This window comes from Chlorocebus sabaeus, chromosome 19 (genome assembly GCF_047675955.1).
Source record: "Chlorocebus sabaeus isolate Y175 chromosome 19, mChlSab1.0.hap1, whole genome shotgun sequence".
NCBI classification, from domain to species: Eukaryota; Metazoa; Chordata; class Mammalia; order Primates; family Cercopithecidae; genus Chlorocebus; species Chlorocebus sabaeus.
In genome coordinates this window covers 27,182,504-27,206,553 of record NC_132922.1, presented here as the reverse complement: position 1 = coordinate 27,206,553, position 24,050 = coordinate 27,182,504, and the positions used below count along the sequence as shown (strand labels likewise).

At 58.0% G+C, this 24,050-nt stretch overlaps 1 protein-coding gene across 7 annotated transcripts in view; it reads right to left on the bottom strand.

Annotated features, from left to right (window-relative positions):
• CABIN1 (calcineurin binding protein 1) overlaps window positions 1-24,050 on the bottom strand; it is a 161,658-nt gene that overhangs the window by 8,269 nt on the left and 129,339 nt on the right. For all 7 annotated transcript variants that reach the window (XM_007975151.3, XM_007975152.3, XM_037995408.2 and 4 more), the window contains 5 exons: window positions 7,974-8,137; window positions 6,899-6,995; window positions 5,215-5,883; window positions 3,986-4,060; window positions 89-371 (listed from right to left, as the gene is read on the bottom strand). In XM_007975151.3, the coding sequence (XP_007973342.1) occupies window positions 89-371; window positions 3,986-4,060; window positions 5,215-5,883; window positions 6,899-6,995; window positions 7,974-8,137 (1,288 nt within the window). The remainder of the gene's footprint in view (window positions 1-88; window positions 372-3,985; window positions 4,061-5,214; window positions 5,884-6,898; window positions 6,996-7,973; window positions 8,138-24,050) is intronic.

Sequence of the window (24,050 nt, the reverse complement as noted above, 5' to 3'; positions counted from 1 at the left end):
TCCCTTACCCACACTCACACTCTCCATGCAGGGAGGACTTGATGGTGGCAGTGGCGTGGGCCCAGCTCTGGACTGGGGTGGGACTCACCTGGGCCCAGAGAGGCCATGCTGGGGGTAGCTTCAGGCCTGTGTGGCCGGGGAGGCCCAGGGTCCTTGGACGGGTCCAGGGTGGAAGCTGATGCTGAGGGAGGGCAGGTGATAACAGTTGTGGCAGCAGCTAGTGCAGGGCGAGGCTTGGTGTGAGCATCACTGGGCCGCTGGGCAGAGTCAGCTGGCACAGGGTCAGGGGCTGTGGGTGCCACTGTCACAGGAAAGAAGTTCTCTCGGCTGTCTTTCGGGTGCTTTGGAGTGGTGGGGGTATCCCCCGAGGCCTGTGAGGACAAATGAGAGGTGAGAAAGGCCGGCAAGGCAGCCCTGAGCCCACGACTGCTCTGCCCGCCAGCCCACCAGTGCTGTCCCACAGGACACCCTGTGTGCCTGGGGCTGCCAGCACTGCCCATATGACACCACTGAGCCCCCACAATGCTGCCAACAAGGTCCATCAAAGAGGCACCCCATCAGGATCCTGCTGATGCTAGGACACAGCTGGGGACCCAGAACCCCTCCCTGGGAGGATGTTCAGGTCATACTGGTGGGGACTCAGTGGAAGGACCTCCAGCTGGCCTTGCCCTCACATCATAGGGTGCCAGTCTGGGAGGAGTATGTCCAGTAGGACCCTAGGCACGGGAGCAGCTCCCAACCCAGGGAATGCAGGAACAGGTGGTTAGTCTTGGAGGGTGACTTCCTAAGGGCCACTCATTGGAGAGTCCTGAGGGAGCTAGTAGGATGCTGCAAGTTTCCTTCCTGGGCTTGATACCACAGCCCACTGTGACCTACTGCCACGGCACCCAGTGCTGTCCCCAGCTTGGCCTCTCCCTTGCAGCCTGGCCTTGGCAGCTGCTTCCACCATGGGCCTTCGATTTCCAGGTGAGCCAGGCCCTAGGGGCCTCCGAGTCTTCAACCACACAGTTCCCTCTTCCACGAGGCCCTTTTGGGGCTCTTTTCACAGGGCTACTTTTGCTCCCACTCCCAGCCAGCACTTCTGGGACAGGTGTGAAGGCTCCAGTGCCCTGATAGCATGTCTTGAGGTGATGTGAGGTAGCCCTGAGGCAGCCTCTCACAGCTGAGCAGAGGGGCTGGGCCCATCCTTCAGCCCTCCCTAGCACCAGGCCAACTGTACTGTGGGAGCTGGCCCACATGGGGCTGGCTAGCAGCACCCCCATCCCCTCGAGTGTGGGAGAGTCACACGCCTGCAGGTGGATACCTCAGTGCATGGGGGCGGGCAGTCTGCTACCACCGATGATCCCGTCTCTTCTGACATTGGTTTTGCTAAAATGCCCTGTTCCCCAATTCCATATGGTTCAAGACGGGCCCCTGTGGACTCTGCTACATACTGGGTGTCTGGGATGTGCCCCAGGCCAGTGCTCTGGGACCCAGCCTTGTCCTGTGGGAGGGCGGGGCAGGAGGACAGACCTGTCTCTCTGGCCCTGAGGGCCTGCGGCGGTGCCAGTGGTGTTGTAGCAGCCTAGCTGGCAGCGTGAGCAGACACGCTGGAGAAAGGTGAGTGCAGTGTCCCTGTCCTCGCTCAGGAGCGGGCCTCAGCCGTGGGCACTGAGCCTCTATTTCAGAGCGCCCTCTAGGCGGGTTCAGGGCTGCCATGGCAACCAGGACATGCCGTGAGCAAAATGGACACTCCCTGAGGGGCGGGAGCTGTGGGCTCTGATGGCAGGAAATGGGCCTCCACAATGAGGGAGTAGAGGACCAGAGGATGGCAGCCAGCCCCCACAGTGCCATCTTCTCTGGGACCAGGGTAAGAATCCTGGGTAGGAAATGCAATGAGAGGGCCCATGGCAGATACCAAGGCACCCCCACCGCACCACCAGGGTCTGGGAAGCAGGCAGGTAGGTCTGAGGGTCATTAGGGCCTCCTCCCCACCACTCTCCTCCACACCCTGGGAGGGGACTGCTGGGGCCTGGCCTGGCGTCGCCCAGCAGCAGGTAACCTGAAAGGTAAGGACCTGGGTCCCCTTGCTCTGGCCGCCCCCATAACCCAGGCTGTATCTTCCAAGGTCTCTGACCTTGAAACTTCTGCCCACCCAGCCCTCAGGGGCCCTGATATGCATGTCCTTGGCAAAATGGGGTCTGGCCCTGCCCTGACTCCTGCCAGCTCAGCACCCCTTTCTTCTCACACTATGGTATGGGGTTGTGGGGGAGTTTCCTGTGTGGATCTATCTTTTAAGGACATCAAAAGCAGAAAAAGCCCTCCTGTCTCCTGAGTGGTCACCACTCACATGTCTACCTGCTTCACCTGGGCCAGTGGAGGAGGCACGGCACCCTGGTGGACCTGGGCCTGGGCCTGCGCCCAGCACTGGGGCCCAGGCAGCTGTGCTATGCACTCTGCCCAGCTGGACAATGAAATGGTGGGGACTGCTGGGGGTTGGGGCACTCCCTGCCAAGGACTCTGGCCCTTAGCTGGGGACCAGGCCCACCTACTCCCCACAGCATGCCCTGTCTGGCCCACAGCCTGCTTGGTCAAAGCTGAACCTCCCAGGCTTCCGCTGACGTAACAGCTCAGGCAGGTGGTGGGGGCCTGAGGCCCCATTCCACTGAGAGGAAGCCTGTCTGGACCCCAAAGGCAGCTATCAACCCTCTGCTAGGGGACCTGGAACAAAGGGACCTGGGGCGACGCTACCCGGGGCATCGGGCCACCCCTGGGGACAAGAGGCTGCACCTACTCAAATGGCATGCCACCAAACCTCTGGCTTGGAGGCTTATGTTTTAGACAGAGCACACCTGCTCTCTCTGCCTGCCATGTCTGCCCCTCCCTGCCTCATCCTCTCACTGAGATCGGATCCCATCCCTCCCACTTCTTCGGTCATGGAGACACTACCCCAACTCATAGCCAGACCCTGCCCACTGGCTTCAAGCTGGACTTCTCCCATGGAGACTTCTCTCCTCCAGACCCAGCACCTTACCTGCTCCTGCTCAAGCCCTTTCCAGCCTCATCACTTCTCAAAAATAGCCCTGGCCCCTGGGTTCCCGTATCCATCAGGCCCCCATCCTCACTGCCCTGGCATTGCTGACTAGCTGGCCCCTGGGAACACTCTCCTTCCTGGCTACTTCCCTGTCCTGCTCAAGTCTCTTCTCTGCCTGTGACCTGGCCAAGGTCCTTGGCCCTGCCTGTGCCCTCTTCTAGCCTCTGATGGCTTCAGGGGCACTTACCCCAGGTCTCTGGCCTGGACTGCCCCTCCAGGTGGGGGCCCCTGACGTTCCTGACCACTTGGCCTCTCTCTCTTGAAAGAGTCTCAGACTCAACACAAACCCAATCTCAACCCTGGCTTGGGGTCCTCCCAGGAGGGGCCTCCCCCACTCCCTACTCTCTGCCATATCTTGGACCCTGCCCCAGCCCTGGCCTGGCCCCTGAACCAACCCCTTCTTCCCCACTCAGGAGCGTGGCTGCCTTGCTTTCTCCCTGCTTAATAAACTCCAGGACTCCTGCCTACCCTCTCTTAGGACACCTTGCTCCCTACATGCCCTCCCCTCATGGAGGGGGGGGTACCTGTGTAGGCTGCATCTCCACCTTTACCCAGCCACCTGGCTCCTAACCAGCCTGGCTCTAACATTGTTTCTTCTACTTCTGTCCCAGAAGGAATGACCTTCCCAGGTGAGGTCAGGTGGCTAGGGGTCATCCTCCTTGTTAGAGAAAAGGTGGCTGAGGTGAGGAGACCCCTCGGCATGTCTGAACTGGGGTCTGGGCCCTGTCAAGTTCCCGCCCACCATGGCCATGGGCTGGAGGCTCAGCTGACCCCTGCTCATCTCCCCTTGGCCCAAGCTGACCACCACAATAACAGTCCCAAAAGTGGACCTGTTTCTCAGCCTGCATCCTAGGGCCTTGACATGGAGCAGGCTCTGCCAGATGAGGCTGGCACAGGCTAAATTGGGCTTACCTGTCTCTGGGCGGCAGCCCCAAGATGGACCTGGCAGAACTTCACAGCCTGCTCCAGCGCAGCCTCCTCATCCACCTTAACAGCGAGATGCCGGAGGTCAGTGGGCCCAGGCCATTGTGGTGAGCCTCCCCCAGCCCTGTCTGTGTATGTAGCACGGACCAGCCTAGGTAGGGGGCATGACCTATGGCTCGGGTGCCCCCCACCACCCCAGACTCTACTGAAGAGCCAGTAGTCCCCACTGCTGTCCACACCCGGACCCCTACCTCCCAGCTCTTCATGGGTAGCAGGGGCAGGTGCCCATCCATCTTCCAGGTGGGGGTGCCTGTTCAGGTGCCACAGCACCAGGTACTGGTGCCAGGACTAGACCCAGCCATTCCTCTGAGCCCATCTGGCTATACCAAGTTCATTTCTATGGCTGAGTTACTTACATCCTCACAAGCTGAAGCTGGCAGGCAGACTCAGGGCTCCAACCAAGCCTTCAAATTCAGCTGAGGCTCAGCTGCTAGGGGATGAGGGGAGTCTTCTGAGCTAAAACCTGCCCCGTAAGTGGGCAGGATGGAGGGCCATGATTAGAGTGGGAGAGGCCTTTTAGAATCCCAGGCCTGATGGAGATCGCCCCATGCTGTGTCAAGTGTGTCTGGAGATTCAGTGCCCAAGGTCCATACGATATGGGGCAGTTGGGGGTGGGGTGCATTGCAAACTGACATGATTAGAGGGAATACTGTATGTTAGGGATGGTCATCCCATCTGAGCCAGTCACTAAAGTTTTGGAGATTCTTCCTATGGGAATAATTTTAAACAGAGAAAAAGGAAAGTGCTTGATATATTAAAATAAAATGTTTTTAAAAAGGCGGTAAAATGAGAAGGGGATCTCTGGTCACTGCAGCCATCTTTAGATGACAGCCACAGAAGTCTTGAAGGAAATGCCCTATTTCAAGGGAAATGCCCTTGAAGATGCGCCCAGAGGCCCGGCACAGCGGTGTGAGCAGCGGTCCAGACTCCCTGCGCTGGTTGTGATAAGGTTTCTGTGATAGGCTCTCACTTCCTTCCAGGCTGAATATCAACTTTTTAAAGCTCATTGCAGAATGTGAACAGTGGGGAACGGGGTGGGAAGAACACCTAAAACCCAGCCCAAGGGCAGGCCCAGGAGACCCTCCTTGAGAATAGAAAGGCAAGAGTGGGGATGCTACCAGCACACAAGTGCCCCTAGGCCTCTGCCCGCCGCCCACCTGCTTGATGAGCATGTAGGTCTCCGACATGATCCTCTCCACACGGCCAAGGTCGTAGGCCACACCCTTCTGGCCCTGCTGCCACACACGGTAGGCATCCAGTAGAAGTGTCTTGCCTGACTCCGTGTCCTCCAGGAGCTTCCTCTTGCGGCTGAGCCGGGGGAGCGGCTCCTCGGGGTGGCCCCCTGCCCTGGTCCCTATGGTGGTGGCAGGGGCGGAGGCTAGCTGGGCTGGGGTGAGCGGGGTGGGCTGCTGCCGGGCACTGATGCTCAGTTCCTCCAGGGACAGCTCAGTGGGCCGGCTTTCGGGGCCCCGGTCCCTTGGGGGACGACCTGGCAGCAGGGGTGGTGTCCGCTCTAAGTCTGAGTGGCGAATAGTGGCCTCACTCGTGTCCATGGGTTCAGTGGGTCCTGCCCGGGGGGTCTCCTTGTCCTTCCACTCCCCGCTTTGGTCTGCACTGTCTCCTGCATCCATGGCCACAGGCCGGTGGTTGAGGAGGCCCACTTTGCCCCCTGGCTCGGGCCCTGGCCCTGAGGCATCAGCCAGAGGGGGCTTCTTCGGCTGAGGGAGGCCCTCCTGGCCATCCTCAGGACTGGCCTTGTGTGAGACATCGGTGGTCATCCTGGCTCCGGGGAGGCCACAGACCTTGGGCCCTGGGCGCTCTGACCCCTACAAAGAAAACAAAGGTAAGATGTTGTGCCGCTGGTGTCTCCAATGCAATGAATCACCTCTGGGGGCTGGTGAGCCCAACCTGGGCCTCTCCCACCTGACATCTGTCTGGCTCTGGACATCCGCCAGCTGGCCAGGGCTGTGTCTCAATTATCAGAGAAGGATACTGGACACAGAGACCTGCCTAAGAAAGGCCTTCCCTCCTCTGCACCTCTGGCTGCCCTACCACACTCTCCCAGGTAGCAAGGGGCTGACGGGACTCTGGAGGTGGCACTGCTCCTGAATAACAGGCCTGGATTGAGTTGGGGCAGCATTGCCCAGCTCTCCTTTGACTCCATGATGTGACCTCTGAGCAGCTCTGGGCATTTTATGGGATCGGACCTGCCCAGGTCCACCAAGCGTGTTTGCTGCAGAGCCAAGTCTTCCTGGCCCCTAAAGCATGAGGCCTGGGGTTGGGGGCTGGCAAGGATTCCTCCCCAACGGGCTCAGGCTGATCCCCTGCGCCAAGCCACAGCCAGCCCTACCAGGCATAAGCTCTGGAGGCAGTCCTGGTTCAACTCCCAACAGCCCCACCCGCTAGGCTGGCTGCTTAACCTCCCTGGCCTCCTTCAGGTGCTAAGCTGTGAGAAGGAGGCACTGCTACATCTGCCTCGAGGCTGAAAAGGCACGAAGCACACACACAGTGTTCTCACAGGCCTTGGTCAGCCTGCCAGGAAGAGGTCTTAGGACCCCGCCCTGGGTGGTGCACGCCCTTGGGGAGCTCAGTTTCGTGGAGTCACTACGGCGCTCACTAATCACCAAGTGCATCCATGCCTCACTGAATTCATGTGCACTCATTACCACAGCTGACCTTCCCTGCCTAGGCAAAGGCAGGATGGATGCTACCCCACAGATGGGGACCCTTGGGCACATCCTGCCTCGGGGTGTGCAAATGGTGGGATCGGGCCCACCGCCTGAGAAGGGCTTGGAAGCGTGTTCATGGGCCGTGAAGGAGAGGGGGACACAGGTGGCATACCTCTGCGAGCTCGCTCAGTGTGTCTTCCAGCACCTTCACAGTGAGGATGAAGGCCCGCTGCGCCAGGACCTGGCGGTCAGCATCTCGAAGATACTTCCTGTGGTCATACAGGGGTAGTCAGAGAGGACGGGAAGGCATCTGACACCACATAGCACTGCTGGATGGTGGTCACTGCTCATCCCTGCCTTGAGGATGCCTGTTGGTTCCTCAGTGTCCCAACTAACCACCTGTTGGGGCTGCTCCCTTAGAAGCTTCCCCTGAGCTCCTTCTATCCACAGAGCCAGTAGGCCTCTGACCTGGCTCCAGCCTGTTGCCCTTGGGCCCTCTGTAGTGAGCCCACCCTGTGTGCTGTGCTCAGTGACAGCTGGGGAGGGCCTATAGCTGCTCCCTCAGGTCTGGCTCCAGGGTGTCCCAGGCCCCAGGTGGAGGCCCCTGAACTCCTGGCACATTGCCTGGCAAGTGGTAGGTGAGTGAGACAGCCAGAGGGTGAGACAGTACAGGCATGGGCGGAGGCCCAGCCCAGCCAACGGCGTGAGGCCTCCAGGCCAGGCCCATCTACATCTGAGTTGCATTTCTTCCAGGATGCCCCCAACATCCCCCATAAATGGCAGCTGTAACAGATGGCTCTGTTGTCTGTCCTGCCCTCTCTGGCAGAGAGCTCCCTGTTTACCACTGAGGCCTAGGCACCCCTATTGCTCACCCCACTGTTACTGGCCTTTGTCTGGGGAACCACAGCTATCTTCTGAACATCTGTTTTCCCTACAACCTGACAGCACCCCGAGAGCCCTGAGTTGGGGGAAGCAGGAGGAAAGGAAAGGCTGGGTAGTCCAGAGTCTCAACATGCAACCAGGATCAGTGGGGACAGCCTGTGTCTGCCCCAGGGTGCCTGGGGACGGGAAGTGTTGCTTAGGTTCTAGACACTGGGACAGAGAGGTCCCCGAGGAGAATGAAGAGCTGGTCCAGGCTCCCAGCCAGTGGTCCTCACAGCTGGGCCAGAGCGTGGAGAAGCTGCCTGGGGTGGGTGTGCCCTGACCCACACAGCACGCCAGGCTGTGTCCAGGGTGGCTGCACTCACTTGCCCTGGTCTGGGGTTCGCTGAAGCATGGAGGACACCTTCAGCAGGGTGCTGTGGTCCCGCAGCTGGGCCAGCACCTTGAGCAGCAGCACGATGGAGCGGTTCATGTGCCAGGCAAAGCTGCCCGGCCGGTCAATCTCGTCCACGGGGATCCGCCAGATGCCCTGTGGGGTGGACGGCACACGTGTGTGAGGCGGGTGGTTGCCCCAAGGGGCGGTTCCTCACAAAGGGGCACCCTGTCTGGTGTCTCCACAGTGCCAAAGGAGACACTGCCCAGCCAGGGGCTTCTTGGACCCCTCTCACTGTCCCAAGGAGGACAGAAGTGCATCCCCACCCCCTTCCTCCTCATGGGTGGCAGCAAATGATCGATAGACCCACTGCTTTGCAGCCTCCTCTTTTGTATGGCTGCATCGCATATGTTTGCTGGACCTCTCCCACTACGGGATGCAGTCAGGTGGAGCCTGTTCAAACATATGGACAGACAGTGAGAGGCCCAGTGTGTACACCTCCCTGCACAGGAGCTTAACCAGCCACCAGACCAGTTGTTAGAGGTGGAAATGCTGAGTCAAAGCGGGCTGCAGGGAAGCTCTGGCAAGGCTCCTCCCTCACCCACTCCCTCCAGCAGTGCCCAGAGAATCATCTGCAGCTCCTGGGATGCCTGGGGTCCCCCTCCCTCTTCCCACTTCTTGCCATCCTGCCCCACTCCTCTGTGAAAGCTTAACCAGGACAAAGTTGACTTTGGGGAGCCCCCCGCATCATCTCCCTTGGCCCTTGCTCTACCTGCTGTGGCACTGGCCATCCCCTACCTATCACTAGCTCCAGGGTCTGGTTCGCTGCTGTGTCCTAGTGACCAGCATAGCATCTGACACCTACTCGGGGTCCAGGCAGGGTATAGGGAAAGTGCAGATGATGGAGGAAGTGATGAAGAAACAGGCATTAAGGAGGCCTATCTCTGGGGTGACACCTCAGGGGCCTGGAATAAGTAAACTGGCTCCCAGATGGGTCCCTGCAGCCAACATGCTGAAGGAACTGCTGCCCATAATGGACCAAGGTTATGAGTGATATCGCTTTCTCCCTGGCATGGGGCCTGGCCCACATCATGCTGCAGTACAGGATTCTGGGGACCGGGGCCCCCAGCTACAGGGACTTCTGCAGGATGTCTAGTTGGTGCCCCTCTCAGGGCCCTGTCCCTGTGGGTCCTTGCTGATTGTCCACAGTATCTGTACACATGTGTGGGCCCACCCTGCTCTAGCAGCCCTGGAAGGGAAGCCAGGGCACTGCCAGCCCTGAGCTGTTAAAGGCCTGAAATGAGCTTAAAACTCGCAGCCTTGAGCCCCTGTGGCCTCTACACTGGCTCCTGTTGTGACATGGAGGGTCCAACCCGCAGGCTGGGGGACTGTGTGGAGGCTGGCAGCCACCTTCTACCTCCTGGCAGTGCCTGAAAAGGACAAAACCAGGGTACTGAGGCTATCCACACCCAGGGCAGCAAACATCAACGCTGCATCTTCCTACCATGCAGACGTGGATCCTGAAGCAGCTTATGAAAAGACACCTGCTTTCCAACAGACAGGGTCTGTCTACAGTAGGCGCCAGAGTGGGCAGACACTGTCTCCTGGGTCTCCATTTGCTGCAGCAGTATGTCCCACTGAAGACGCTCCCATCCCTGCACCTCCCAGGGCACCCAGACACCAATAGACACACCCGTGAGGACGGGTCTAGTTTGCATCACACACGCCAGCACAGTTTGGATCCCTATCTCCCTTCCATTTCCTTTCGTAACATAACACCACTGATTTCAGAAAGGATGGAAGACCAAACAAATCAGGCAGTGAGTCCATGGAAAACCAGAGGAAACTACAGACGCCGCCGCTCGCTTGGCCACCCCCACGCTATCGTGATTCTCAAAACTTCCCCAGTCAGCCCTAAGAGGCTTGAAAGGCAGCATTTTACATTTACATGTGCTCTGGTTTCATTTTGGCATCTTGCTTGGCCTTTTTCTGGTAACAGTGCGCTGAAGGGCATGTTTCCCGGGCAGGGTCAGGCCAGCTAGTGTGCCCTTGTTCATCTCTTCACCGTATCTTCACTCACATGCCCCAGTATGGGGGCTCCTATCTTTATCTACCTTGCACTGGGCACTATTCCCAGAAGCCCCTTCTGTTGTGGGCTTGTCCTTTCCCTGCCCCCAGGATTGGCCCCCTTGCCTGCTCAGCCAGGCCTGAGACCCACCCACCAGCCATGGGAATTCAGCCAGGATCCCAGTCAGGCTTCCCCTCCTAATGACAGCCTTTAGGAATAACCTCTCTTCTCTGTGGCCTGGGGCGGTATGCAGATGGACATACATCCCAAAGGGTGGGGGGACTTCCTGTGGCCATGAGGCTGGCCTCCAGAGAAAGCTGGTCTGAATTGTGAAGCTACCAGGCAGAGTCACGAGCCGGCAGGGTGGGAGCAAGCCAACTGGCTTTCTGCCTACACCAGGTGGAGCTGGGCTTCTGCGTTTGCAGCAAGAGACCCAATGAGAAGGATGATACCAGCAGCCCCAGAATGACCTGGCCATGGCGGTTCCCCACAGAGCGGCAGTAGCCACAGCAGCCCTCTCCCTCCACTGTCCCTCTAACACCAGGCCTGTGGAGGGCTATGAAGCTCCTAGAGAACCAGGATGCTGAGGATCTCCTGGAGTGGGACAGGTGCAAGGGACGGCCCCTGCTTCACCTGGTTTTCCTCACCATGGCCCACACAGGAGGAAGGGGGATGGCCAAGTTCCAACTGCAACAGCAGAAGCCCCACTGCATTCAGCCCAGGGGGCATATGTTCAGGCCTCAGGGATGGTGTGGAGAATGTGCCAGGGGTGAGCTCGGGTAAAGCTAAGCCAGGGCCAGAAAAGAAGGGCATGGGCAGCAGTGACCAGGAGCTCTGGCTGAGGGCAGGTGGAGGGAGCCAGCACCAGGCCAAAACCCCCATGGCATCTGAGGGAAAGGCAGAGGCAGGATCACAGATGGGCAGGGGCCACGAGTAGCAGCTGAGAGAAGCTGGGGTGCCATGAGGAGGGTCTCCTCTGGCCCTCTCCTAGTTCTCCCTCAGCCCTGGGTCCCAATGCTCTGGCTGTACCCCTTGCCTCGCCTCTCCCAGCTCTACAGGCACACATGCTGTCTTCAGATTTGCCTCACTTGATTCTCGGGCCCTGATGTCACCAGGGCTGGGTTCCATGGTGGCCAGAGTGGCTGGGATAATCCTTGCTTAGAGAGTTGAAGGCAGCTGGGGGTGCACACCAGTAGCCTCCGAGGACTTAAAGACACTGAGATGGTGCTGAGGCTTCCCCTCCATGCCAAGCATCTCATTCCAAGCATCTCAGTCAATGCCCTAACCCTTCAGAATGGCTCTGGGCTCCTCACTGGCAGATGAGGTCACAGAGACAGATTTTAACAATCTGAATAATTTATGGAGCCCCAGACTCTAAGCTGAGTGCCTGATACAAATTACCAAACCCTGCCTACAGCCTTAAGACTTGGTTGTCTTCCCACCGCTCTTGAGGAAACAGAGCTTCAAAGCTGAGTCCCATGGTAAGGTGAGCCTAGGGGTCCACAGAGGGAAGGCATGACTGCTATGATTTGGGAACCCATGAAGACCTTCCCAGGGGAACTGAGAGCTGGTTAAGTGGAGGTGGTGGGATGCTACTGGGCCAGCCTGTGCTCTTGCCCTGTTATTTTATGAGGGGGCTGGGAAGCAGGGTGAAGTGCCTGGGGGCAGAAGGGCTGTGCAATCTTGGCAGGTGGCACCACTCAGAGGTGACAAGTGTCCCTGAAGATATAGAACACTGCTATATCCAGCCAACAGGCCAAGGCCATGCCCAAGCCTATGGCTCATGGCTCATGCTGTCTCCAGCACACTGTGGTCTCGGGGGAGCTTACTCCTGGAGGGGCATGGGTTCTCTTTTCTGCCTGACACAGCCTTTCACTCAGCCAGGGCCAACCCTGAGCTTGACAGCCTGAGGCCGCAGATTCAAACACAGTTCTGGTTCTCATAGTAAACCCCACTGCTGGCTACTGGGTCACTGCTTGGGCCATTTTTAGTGGCACAGCCCAAGGCTGTTCTGAGGCTCCCTAAGCTGAGGGGTTCCCAGCTCTGTCACCTTTGCGGACCCCAACTTTCAGTCATGACTCCTTCTAGAGCTTCCTCCACTTCAAGGGCACAGGCAAAGGCTCTTCAGGAAAACAACTGCCCCTGGAAATTCCAAGGCAAGAAAGAAGGGTGAGGAAGAGGAGCAGGCCAGTCAGAACAGTACTCAGACCCAAGGCACGAGCTTGTCACAGAATGGACGAGGGTCAGGTGTGGGCTGAGTAGGGACATAGAGATTCATCCTACATCTACATTGGGAAGGACAGCATAAGTATGTAATCAACTCACCCCTCATTTTCCAGAGAGGGAAACTGAGTTCAGGTGACCTGCCAAGGCTGCCCAGTGATGCAAAGTGGGACCAGGACTCAGGGGCCAGACTCGCCCACCTCAAGTCTCTTCCTACACCCCTGCTTAACACTCAGAGGAACAAGAAATTGGCAGCCTCTCTGTTTTACAGATGTAGAAATGGAAGCATGGAGAATGCAGTGATGCCAGTTCACCTCGGTTTTGAAAAGGTGCCTCTTAAGACTTGGAAAAGTCCATCGCACAGGCAGGCTGCCACTGGAATGCCTGCCTGTGGACAGGGTGGCTGGCAGGTGGCCAGTGTCTTCCACCAGCACCATGGGTGCCTCAGAGTGTCATAATTAAGTCCCTTGGGCAATGTTGCAAGAAATGGCCTCTAAGCAAGCTCTCTGTTGGCCTTTTCCAGCTATTCCCTGCTGCCACACCCACAGGATTCAGATGCAACCCCCTGTCCCATTCTGTCATTCCCAGGGCCTTGCCCAGCTGGGATGCCAGGTGAGGCTCAAGCAAGAGGGCAGACGAGGGAGGAAGCATACTTGGGAGTATCCAGAATGGCTGTGAAGGAGCTGCCTGGGTGCTGCACAGAGGTGCCGAGGAGGGAACAGGCCGTGAGGTACCAGCAGCCATCTGGGAGACCCAGGGCACCCGGCCTGACAAGGGAGCAGGCAGGCAGCTCGGCAGGTGGTCATCTGCTTCACACAGCAGTCTCTTTCCTCTCCAGCTCACCCAGGTGGTCCGATCCAAACTAGCCTGAGTCTGCTAGGGGCCTTCTTGGGCTTGGCCCGGCCTGGTTAGGCACTGCCCGCAGGGTTGCCCCTAGCATCTAACGTCAGCAGCCAGTTTCAAGGGCCTGAGTCTTGGATGGGAACAGCTGCCCTGCCACAGTCCCCTGGACTCTGGGCTCCCCAGGGTGGAGCGGATGGGTGGGGCAAGCAGGAGGGCTGCATCTCTCTGGCTCATACCTGTACCTCAAGGCCTTTGAGCAGAGCCTGGCCTCCTGGGAGGCTCAAGACCTGTGAGCCAAGATGAAATCTCAGAGAACTCCTGAAGCCCCTGGGGAGAAGAGAAGCCCACAGACAAAGTCAGGACAGACAGACAGGGACACGTGCCCTTGAGTCCTGCCTGCAGACTGCCCAGAAAAGTAGTATTTCAGGTAAAAACCACAAATCCTGGCCTCCACATCCGTTTGCCCTTGGTGTAGCCCTAAGGTGACTCTGATTCCCAAGAGGGCAGGGAAAGTGTCTTGTCCTCCCTCATGTTCCTAGTGCCACATCCAGGCTAGTTAGCCCTGAGTATGCATTGGAGAGTTTATGCCAGAGATAAATCCCCTTCAAGAACGCTGGGGAAGCGCAACTTCCCAGTGATCCAGGGTGAGGGGAAAGGAGAGAGGTTGGAACAAGAAGTAATGGGCTAGGAGAGCAACGGATGTGGGGGGCTTTTGAAGAAAGTCAGAAAAAAATCAGGACGCAGCTGGTGCCAGAGAAGAAGCGTCTGCCAAGCAGATGAGGAAATGGGCAGCCGAGTCAGGGGTAATAGTAGTGACTCCCTCAGAGTCTTACCCCATCACCCACAGCGTCCTGAGCAGAAAGTGTGTCATTTTAATCCTGACTTTTAACTCAGCAAATACAGTACATGTATTTTCCTGCATCACCAAAAACATTATTCAAAATGACCACAGAGCACTTCACTGCACAGTGAAGTGGGCTACTGGTGAGCATCTGGCTTTGAGACTTAAGGATTCTGATGAAGAATGCAGGCTGAACATCCTTCTCCACAAAGCTTTTCTCCCACTCTTCAAGATAGATCACCCAGAGGGGACCAAGAGAGTGGGCAGGCAGCAGCAGGCTGGTCTCCAGGAAGCAGGGCCTGGGTACCTGAGCTGACACAGTGGGAGAGTGTCCTGTCTTCCTGGGCCCTCCTAGCCCCAAGCCAGCCCTGTATGCCCATGGTAAGACGGGTGGGCAAAGCTTCCTAGAGGAGCTCAGCTCTGCCAGCTCTGTTCACAGAAAACATGGCACTGTGAGCAACCAAGGGAGAGCCCGTTCCCCTGGTGGAGGGATTCCTCCAGCATCCCCCGTGGCACGGGTGTCGTGGTGACTCAGTGCTCCGAACAGGCGAGGGCGGGGAGCCTGTTGGCATCCCATTCCCAAGAGCAGTGGGCACAGGGTGTAGGAGCAGACTGCATTGAGCTGAGGGCCAGCTGCTGAGTGGGTGGCTGCAGCTAGAGAGCGATGGAGCCTCTCAGCAGAGAGGGCTGCTGGGAGAGGAGATTAGGGGCCTTCCCACCCCCTAGAAAAGCATAAAAACTTCCTCCTGGTTCCAGCCTATTCTTAAGCACCTCAAGCAGAGCCAGGAAGGGGATTGAATCTGGCCCTGAGGTCAGGAGCAGCTGTGGGGAAAATACCAAAATCCTCCACAATCCTGGGGAGACCCCTGTCACCCACAAACCCACACAAGTCACCAAAATGGCAAAACAGCTTAGAGGAAAAGGAGGGGATGGCGTTGGGCGTGTAGGGCAAACTTCATCTCCTGGGGCCAACCGTCTTCACAGGCTGCCTGCCCAGCTCCTTTAACACATGATTTCACTTACACCTTGCTGGGGGAGAGATTTGTTCCAGGGCAGCCAGCCAGCAGGGAGCCAAGACTACAGTTCAACTAAGCCTGCCATGCTCTTTGCACTCTACCGGGCTTGTCCCCAAGGAAGATGAGCATCACAGACAGAGTCAGGCAGGCTGGGCAGCACCCCTCCGAGCCCTGGCCCAGATTGCTCCTTCTGGAGCCTCCCTACTCAAGAGTCCCGAAGCCTTTAGAGGCAGGACTGCTTCCAGACCAGCAGCTCCCTATCTTCCTGATGCCCTGAGGAGCTGAGGGCCTGGCCCCTCCCGCAGTCCTGTTCCTCCCCTAAGGTTGGGAGGAAAGGGGCCCCAGAAGCAAGCCAGGTCGAACACCCCTAGGGACAGGAAGTTCCTGCAGCTTCTACCACAAACCTATGAGGGCGGGCCTCTCTGGCCGCAGGGTTGTACACAGGCCACCAGGGGCGCCCTGACCTCCACCCACTCCTACCCCCACCCCCCACAACGCGGCCCTGGCTCTCCAGGCGGGGCTACTGAGGGCAAGGGATTCCCCGCGCCATCCACAGGTAATGAGTTCTCTCTGCAGGCAGGGGCTGGGAAAGCCTGCAATTTGCCTGCAGCTGGCGCCCGCTCGTTTCCAGCCTCTCCTGCCAAATAAGACATCGAGCGCTAGGTCCCCAGAACTGCCGGGCTGTTCCTCCCCTCCCCCTCCCGGGAAAAGCAGAAACGACAAACCACCAAGTGCATGGGGAGAGCCCCGCCGCCAACTCTGGTGTGGGCTCTATGTGCCGTACGCCGCCCACCCCCCGCCGTCCCATGCAACCCTTTCCCCCAACCCCACTCCTCCTCCCACTCCGCTGCGGGGCAAGGTCCTAGCCCAGCGCACATAACGGGCTGGTGCTTGTAAAGCGCTGGAACCATCTTCCTGTCCCCGCACAGCAGTTATTTATAGCTAGGGAAGCACCAAGCCCGGACACGCTGCCCACCCGGCCGGGCGGCCAGCTCACCATCCCCAAGAGTGGCACGGCGCAGCTCCTCGTCGGCGCCTTCCGCCGCAAAGTTGCTCTGGCGGGTGGCTTTCGCTTTCGCGCAGCGCACGCCCCCACGAGCCAGCTCCCAGCCCCGGGCTTGGTACGGCTGGATGCGCTGGCGCGTGTGCGGGCTTCACTAGCGCCTGCCGCCCCCGCGCGCCGCCGCCCAAGCCGGCCTGGCCGCCCACCTGACGCTGAACCAGGCGCCAGCCCGGCCTGGGCATGGGGGCGCAGCACCCCGCCGCGGCCGATTTCCTCCGCGGGGGCGCCGGGGAAACCACAGCCCACGGGCTTCCTGCTGCGCCAGGCGCGCCCAGGCGCGGGGCGGCCGCCAGAGCCCACCAGGGGAAGATAGAGCAAAATCGCAGCAAAGCGGAGACCCAGGCGGGCAGCGGAGGCGAGGCGGTCGCGCAGCTCCCCCAGCCCCGGCCCCGGCCCCCGCCCCCGCCAAGTTCCTACCCGCTGGCTCAGCCGTGGCATCTGTGCAGTGGAGCTAGGGCGGGCGCTGGGCCATGGCCGCGGAGGCTCGTTCGCTCTCTCGCTCGCGGCGGGCCGGGGCGGGGCAGGCGCGGCCGGACGGGGCGCCGGCACTCGACTGGAAGCGGGCCCAGGAGCGCAACTGACTTTTGCCGGCCAATCCTCTCCGGTTCCCTGGCCTGGCCGCTGGTGGCAGGCAGTGGACCACTGCCGGGCAAAGTGGGTGCAGCCCTCACTGCAGGAAGCTGTGGGGCCCCAGAGAGCATGATGTAGGGGTGGCCAGGAGTGCGGCAGGCCGGGATGGCAGTGGCCAACTTTGTGTGAGGGTTATCCCCCCTCTGAAGGCGGTGCCTATGTGAATGGCGCCCCCTGGAGTTGTGCCAGTCATGCCCTGTGGCAGGCAGAGGTGTAGGTGTGTGGGGGAAACGACTGGCCACAGCCGAGCTGTCCTTGCTGTTACAGTTGGGCAGGGGGGCTGCAGTGAAGATCACTGGAGGAAGGTCCTCAGGGCGGATGGCGAAAAAGAGATGCCACGGCGAGTGGGCTTTATAGCTGGAAGGGGCCTCATTTTCCAGCTGGGCTCTGAGGCCCAAAGAGAAAGCGCTGGGTTTGAGGGGTAGGGTTGGGAGTGGTAGGGCTGGGCAGAAGCCAGGCAGCTCTCAGGACACCCCTTCCCTCAGCTTCTGTAATCCAAGAACAGCAACAGTACCCCATCCTCAGGACATGAGCACCTTTCCAGAGCTCAGGGAGGGTTGCTCTCCTGCCTGGAAACCGGTACTGTACCCTGCTACAGATGAGGAACAGGCTCAGAAGGGGAGGCCCTCACCCACAGCGTGCGGCCATGCCCCTGGCACTCACAGCTCCAGTGTGCACACAGCATCTTCCTGATTTCCCATGAAGGCAGGCTGCACTGGTCAGTCTACCAACTCCCAGCTGCTCCTCCCACTCCAGCTGAGGGGAGGCCGAGGAAAGGCAGGGATGGGCCAGCCTGCAGGGGCTAGATAAGAGAGATGCTGTCCCAAGCCCTGGCTTACCCACCCCCAACCCTTTGCCCCTATGAGCTTCTCTCTTATCACATAGCGCCGTTCCTCCCCCCACAGACACCGAGGGCCCTCAGACCCACTGGGACCCTATCCTGGTGACACCTGTCCTAGTGACATCTCCTCTCTGAGCCGGCTGGTTTCCACCTGGCCTACCCCTGAGCCAGCATTCTGAGGCTTACTCTGTGCACCTTCCAGGTACCCCTAGTCCAAATCTGCCCCAAGTCCAACTTGCCCCTTCAGCCTGGCTAATGTCACACTCTCTGCCCTCCTTCCCTCCCTCCAGGGGGAACTCAAGAGGCAGTGCCTCAGCATCCCCTGGAGGGATCCTGCTCCCTGCCAGGCACTGGACTTGCTGCTGGGGACATAGAAGAAGCAGGCTGGGGTGCCTAGAGATCATTCACTTGCAGGGGAGTCACAATGAGCACAAGCTAAGGCTGTGCAAGGACAAGGGGCTCCTCACCATGGTCAGGGTCTTAAGCAAGGAGTTCTAAATCTGCATGTTGCTCAAGCCACAACAGCACCTTGCCATCTACATTCATGTAGTCATTTGACAGACACACATAGGGACAGGTTCAGAAAGGCTGGACACTGGTGCAGTCACACAGCAATAAGGCCACTATGGCTGGGACCTGTCCCCAAGGCCCGACTGGCTCCAGAACTAGTTGGGCCACTCTTCCCAGTTGTCCATAGGGCTGGAGCAGACATGAGGACCAAAGCGACACTCACACCTTGCACAGCTCATGACCTTACTTCATACCTTATCTACTTCCTGTAAGATCAAGTTGGACCAAAGGAAGCTGAGAACATCTGCTCATCACACCCAGGCCAGGAAGAAACTGTGTGTTGTCTGTGTTGAGTGTGTGGCTCTCTGGAAACTAGTCGCCTGCATCCCAGAGGCCTCCAGGTCCATCATGGGCAGCACCTAGCTCTCCCCAGCACGCATGCCTTCCCACACAGAGTAGGGTGGAGAGGTGCCCTCTCAGACACATCACAACAGAAGGGATATGCAGGCACCACTCCACCTACCAGCACAGATGAATACACTGAGGCTCAGAGTGGGCTGGGTAGCTTGGGGTCCTAGTGCCTGGCTATCATAGCAGGAGGGAGTCCTGTGGTGGAAGAGGGGAGCTCAGGGCTTTTGTGCTAAGCCTCTGCCGAGTAAAGCCTCTGAGGAGACTTCCCTGGGAGAATGTTGCTCCCAGCTGGGCTCCGAGGCCCTGTGGGTTCCAGCCTCCTTGGTCCCACTCCCAGCACCACACAATGCTCTGTACTCTGTGCCTTTATCTGTGCCAGCCCTCTCCAAAGCCCCATCAGATGGATACTGCCATGTCTGTTAGGTAAAAACACTCAGGCCCTGAGCATGGAGGTTCCTCACCAAGCTGAGCCTTACCCTGCCCCCCAACCCCCCAGGAAGTGCTTGTATGCATTCCAAGAGGTCCCTGGAGCATCATGTGATAGTGCTATGACAGTCAGAGGCTGGCGAGCCTGCCTGCCCTGATCCTTGAGGATTCTTTGGGCTCAAAGAGCTGTGCTTACTGGTACTGTCAGCACCCTATGCAGGAAAACCTTGTGGGTCCTAATTACCCACAAAGCACCTGGATGTCTAGCACACAAGCCTCTGACCACTGCCCCAAAGAGAGAACTGCTTACCCACCTCAGGACCACCCTTGAAGGTCTATGAAGTTGCAACTCTCTGCCAACCTAAGGAGCCCAGAAGACCAGGCCACCCCAGCCATGCTCACCCATAGGCCAGCAGGAGCCTGCTTAAGTGGTCAAACGCTCCTTGGAAATATATGCTTGGTCTTTGGCTCACGTGGCTGATCCAGGTAAGCACCTTCACACCCCCACCCCAGTGGTAGTGGGCTTCTGGTCCTGCAAATCTAAGGCCCAGATCCCAGAGTTAGGCTGCTGCCAAAGGTGCTATCGGTTGAGCTGCCAAGGAGACCTCACAGCCCCAGTGGCACCCTATAGCCATCCCTTCCAAGGCCTGAGTGGGTACAGACCTGTAGATTTCTCCTGGCTCCTATTTTTTCTCCGCTCTGTCGCCCAGGCTGGAGTGTAGTGGTGCGACCTTGGCTAACTGCAACCTCTGTCTCCTGGGTTCGAGTAATTCTCCTGCCTCAGTCGCCCAAGTAGCTGGGAATACAGGCACATGCCACCACGTCCAGCTAATTTTTGTATTTTTAGTAGAGATGGGGGTCTCACCATGTTAGCCAGGCTGGTCTCAAACTCCTAATCTCAAATGATCCACCTGCCTCAGCCTCCCAAAGTGCTGGGATTACAGGCATGAGCCACCGTGCCTGGCCCTGGCTCCTTTCTTGCTGTGGCAAGAATATTCCTCAGCGTTAACAGTCCCAGTTCTCAGTCTGGGAGCTTTGAAGCTTCCAGTTGGTTTGGAGGCACAAGGCCTTGCTGCTGCTTACCTGCCTCCCTGCTGTGGGACACTGGCTCTGTGTGACCTGTGTCTGGCAATTTTTCTACCTAGAAAAATTGTGTGACAGCAGAGACTGCTGAGTCTCACAGTTCCAAGTCAGCCAGTTTCCTCTCCTTTTCCCAACAGCTGAGACAGAGTGAAGTGCGTTTCTCCTCCCTAGACCCACAGATCCCCAAAAACCATGCTGTCCAGATGCCCACAGCCCCACTTGATTCTTACAGGCTAGAGCTTCTGCTACTCAGAAATTGTCCAGCCTGTGCTGAACTTTAGATGTCACTGAGTCCAACTGCTCTGTGTGAGCCACGAGTGAGGATGCAGAGATGAGGAAGAGAGAAATGACCTTCCTAGGTCAGCCACAGCAGGGATTGACTCAAGGATCCCTGTCCCTCAGTCTGGGGCTGCCTCCATCTCAGTGGACAGCTGTGCGTGGATCATGTGCACATCCATGGGGACGGCACTTGTGGCACCTGGTGTGCACAGGGCTGTTGTTGCTACCAGTGCCCTACTGAAGGGGAAAAAGTGCCCCAAGATGGCTTTCCCCACAGTCCCCCATCACCAGGAGGCAGAACTGGGATCTCAGTCACCAATGCCAGGGCTCTTGTGGATGGGCAGTGACCCAGCCACAGCCTGGGGACTGAGTGGAGGAAGGATGGGCCACTGGAGGATGGCAAGGATGGCAGGGGCCTAGGACAGACAGGAGAATGAGGAGGGCAAGGGGTGGGTAGGCAGTGCATGCAAAGGGGGTGCATGTGGCAGTGGGTACCGTATCTGGGTAAGGACCTCTGTGGAGAGGGAGGGGTTGCAGGGGAACTGGGGAACAGGTTGGGCAAACAAGACTGGCCAGCAGGATCCAACATCTCTTGGTGTAAGCTAAGGCCTGAAGTGTGATCTGATGGAATCAAGAGCCTCCCTGAGGCAATAGGATGCTTACACTGGGCCCCTCTGAGCCCCACCCCCACCTTGCTGCCCAGGCTTCTAGAATAGCCCACTCTTTGGAAGACTGCTGAGCTGCTTCTGTTTCATCTCAGGAGGGGAGCCCGGATCTTAGAAAAGCCACAGCTGACATTCATATGGAGAAAAGTAGGGCAGTCGATCCATCTGCTGACCCCTGGTCCCTAAAAAATGGCCTTTGTGGGCTTGTGGGGATCTGGCTCCTCTGGCTAGGCAGCAAGGTAGGGAAGGTCATGGGGAAGCAATCGGGACAGGGAGCATTCCCTGGGACCAAACTGTGGTTTCAGACCATGAATGGTGGCAGTGGCCATGGTCTGTGCCAGGTGTCCTCCCTGGATGGCCTGCACAGGATCTTTGTGCAGGGAGGGGGCCAAGCTGAACAGGTAGTGGGAACAGGCACTCTGGTGGCATGGGTTGGCCTGACCACGAGCCAGAGGTGAGGTCCTAGGCAGAGCTGGTACCTCCAAGGGCGTTCAGGTTCCCAAGCAGGCTTACATCCCACTACCTCTTACTGCCTCATGACAGCTCTAGGGAGAAATCCTTCAATCCCCTGTGTTGCCTCAGAAAGGGAACAAACTTGCCCAGGCTTGCCCTACAGAGTAGGGCTCAGTCCCAAATCTACAGAGCCACCCCCAAACCAGAGGAACAGATTTAAGATGTGACCAGAAAGACTTGACCCAAGCATAGTACTCCTCCATTATGGCACCAAGGCCTCCCTCCCCTTATGTGAAGGAATGGGACAGGAGTCCATCTACCAGGAATAGGGTCACTGGTTCGGACCAGCTCCCACACTGACAAGATGCTCCCACTGGAGAATAGCAGAATTTAGCTTAGGTCTAACTCCAAACCCAGCACTCTTCCACCAGTAGAGCCAGACATGCCTCTGATTATCTGTGGCCAAAACATACTCTCTCAGACATCAGGGTGTGGGGTCTTCTCAATCCCACCTCAGCACTCTTGGCCTCTCTAGCCCCCTGTCCCTGTCCTAGGCCTGCACTCTAAGCGATACAGTCCACTGCTCTCAGAGGTCCCTCCAGCAGCCACAGCACTTGGGCCTCCACACCCCGAGGTGGTTTCACTGCCTAAGGCAGAGTCGGCCTGCTGATGGTGGTGGCAGGCAGCCCTTCAGGACTGGCCTAGTCTGCCCTCCCCACTGCTGCCTCCCTCCACCCCATGAGGGACCCTCACGCTGCAAACTGCCTCTCTTGGTTTTCCCTCCTGGAATGCCTTCTCCTGAGTCTGTTTGACAATCTGGCCAACTGCAAGGTCAGGCCTCCAGGAGAGCTCCCAAGCACACTTGCTAAGGACTGGCAGCCACCTCTTTCGTGTACCTCCAGCGCCCTGAGACTCAAACAGTAGTACATTCAGGGTACCTGCTAAGAGCTGGAAGTGGTGCTCATAACCAGCCTCACAAAAAGTAAAGCTAAGGGTGGTGGGCTCCCAGCCAGTTGGAGCCTTCCCTCTTACCACTATTTCCCGAAGCACAGGTATCCCCTGTCTCCCAGGAGAGGAGCTCCTCATCTGTAGCCCTTGGGAGCCAGCTTTCCATGTCAAAGACCTCCACAACACAGCCTCTTTCGGTGCCCCACACCCCTGAGGCAGGGCCAGGTTCCTTCCCCATCAGACTCAGGCCTCATGTACCTGCCTGGCTGGGCTGTGTGGAGTCTGGGCCTAAGCCGAGGCATAGACAGGAGTCCAAGGCTCCTCCACCCCTCCTCTGAATATAGCCAGGTAGGTTCCTCCCCGGAGATAAAGCTCAGAGCTGGACCTATGGTGGCCAGTTCCTGCTGTGTGCTCTCTCCAGCCTGGGGTTCCCAATAGCAGGCTCTGAGCAGTCTAAACAAAGGACTCAATATCCCTATGCAGCAAGGGAGTTTGGAGAACTCTATAGAGTCTGTGCCCACTGATGGGGTGGAGTCCACAGGGAAGAGCCATGAGGCTCTACCTGCTCTGACCTAACTTAATTCTAGACTACTTATTCATATTTAGAGATCAGCATTTTAAAACTTGTATTTTGAATCAATCAAATTCCTGCGATTCCTTCATGTGGCCTTCTCAATTGGCCCTGATCCATCTCACCTTCTCCCCCACTGACCTCAGTGAGCCCTATCTGTAGCCTGTGTGCCTTTATCCACGGTCCTTTTCCCTATCACAAATCCTCTGGACACAATGGCAGTGTTGTGTGCCAGACAGGCCCTCGGGGCCCATGGTAGTAACATGCTTTCCCAGAGTGTTCTCACATGACCCTCTCCATAACTCTAAGAGGTGGGTCTGGTCAACCCCACTTTGCAGATAAAGAAGCTGAGTCTTGCAAACACTGACCAGCTTGCTGAAAGCCACTCAGGTCGGGAGTGGAGCCTGAGGCTGGCTAAGGTGATCCTCCTCGGGCTCACAGGTGGGTACAGGACACCTGTCACAGAGGTCCGTGTGTGAGGGAGTCCTTGGTCTGCTCCTCCTGATCCCCAGGAGCACCTGTCAGCTGCAGCCTGTCATCATGGTAACCAGGCACCGAGCTCTGCTTTTGGATTTCAATCCCAATGCAGCTCTCTCAGAAGCAACTTGGTCAAACTTTCCAAATAGGAAAAAAGTTATGTGTGGGGTTGGGGGAAGGCAGAGGGAGGAAAGAGGGAAGAGAAAGGGAAAGAGAACAAATTTCCAGACTGAAGCCACCCCAGAAAGGAGGCCTGGTCACTGAGCTAAGGGTTGACTTCTCTTGGATGGCTGCTGGTGGCAGGGCAGAGGAGAGCCCACATCCTCCGCTGGGCTCACACCCCTCCTGCTCAGGAGCCTAGGCTGCAGGGGTGTGCAGCCTGAGCGGGTGGGGCCTGGCCCTTCCTGCCTCTGCTGGAACAGCTGCCCTTTCATCTGTTTTCCATTTGGGCATGACAGAAAGGCTTCTTTTGGAAAAAGGACTGGAAAACCACTGACCTCATCCAACTGGCCCACCTTTGGAGATGGAGAAACTAAGGTAAAAGGGGCCAAGACCAGGAAGTCACAGCAGGACTAAACTCTGAGGACAGGGCAGTTTCCACCCCTGCAGCAGGCACACAGGGAAGATCAGAGGATTATGCTGGACTTAGACCAGGTGCTATGGTCTTCAGAGCCCCTCCTGCTGTCTACAAGTCCCAGTCACACCTACTGAAGCTCCTGCC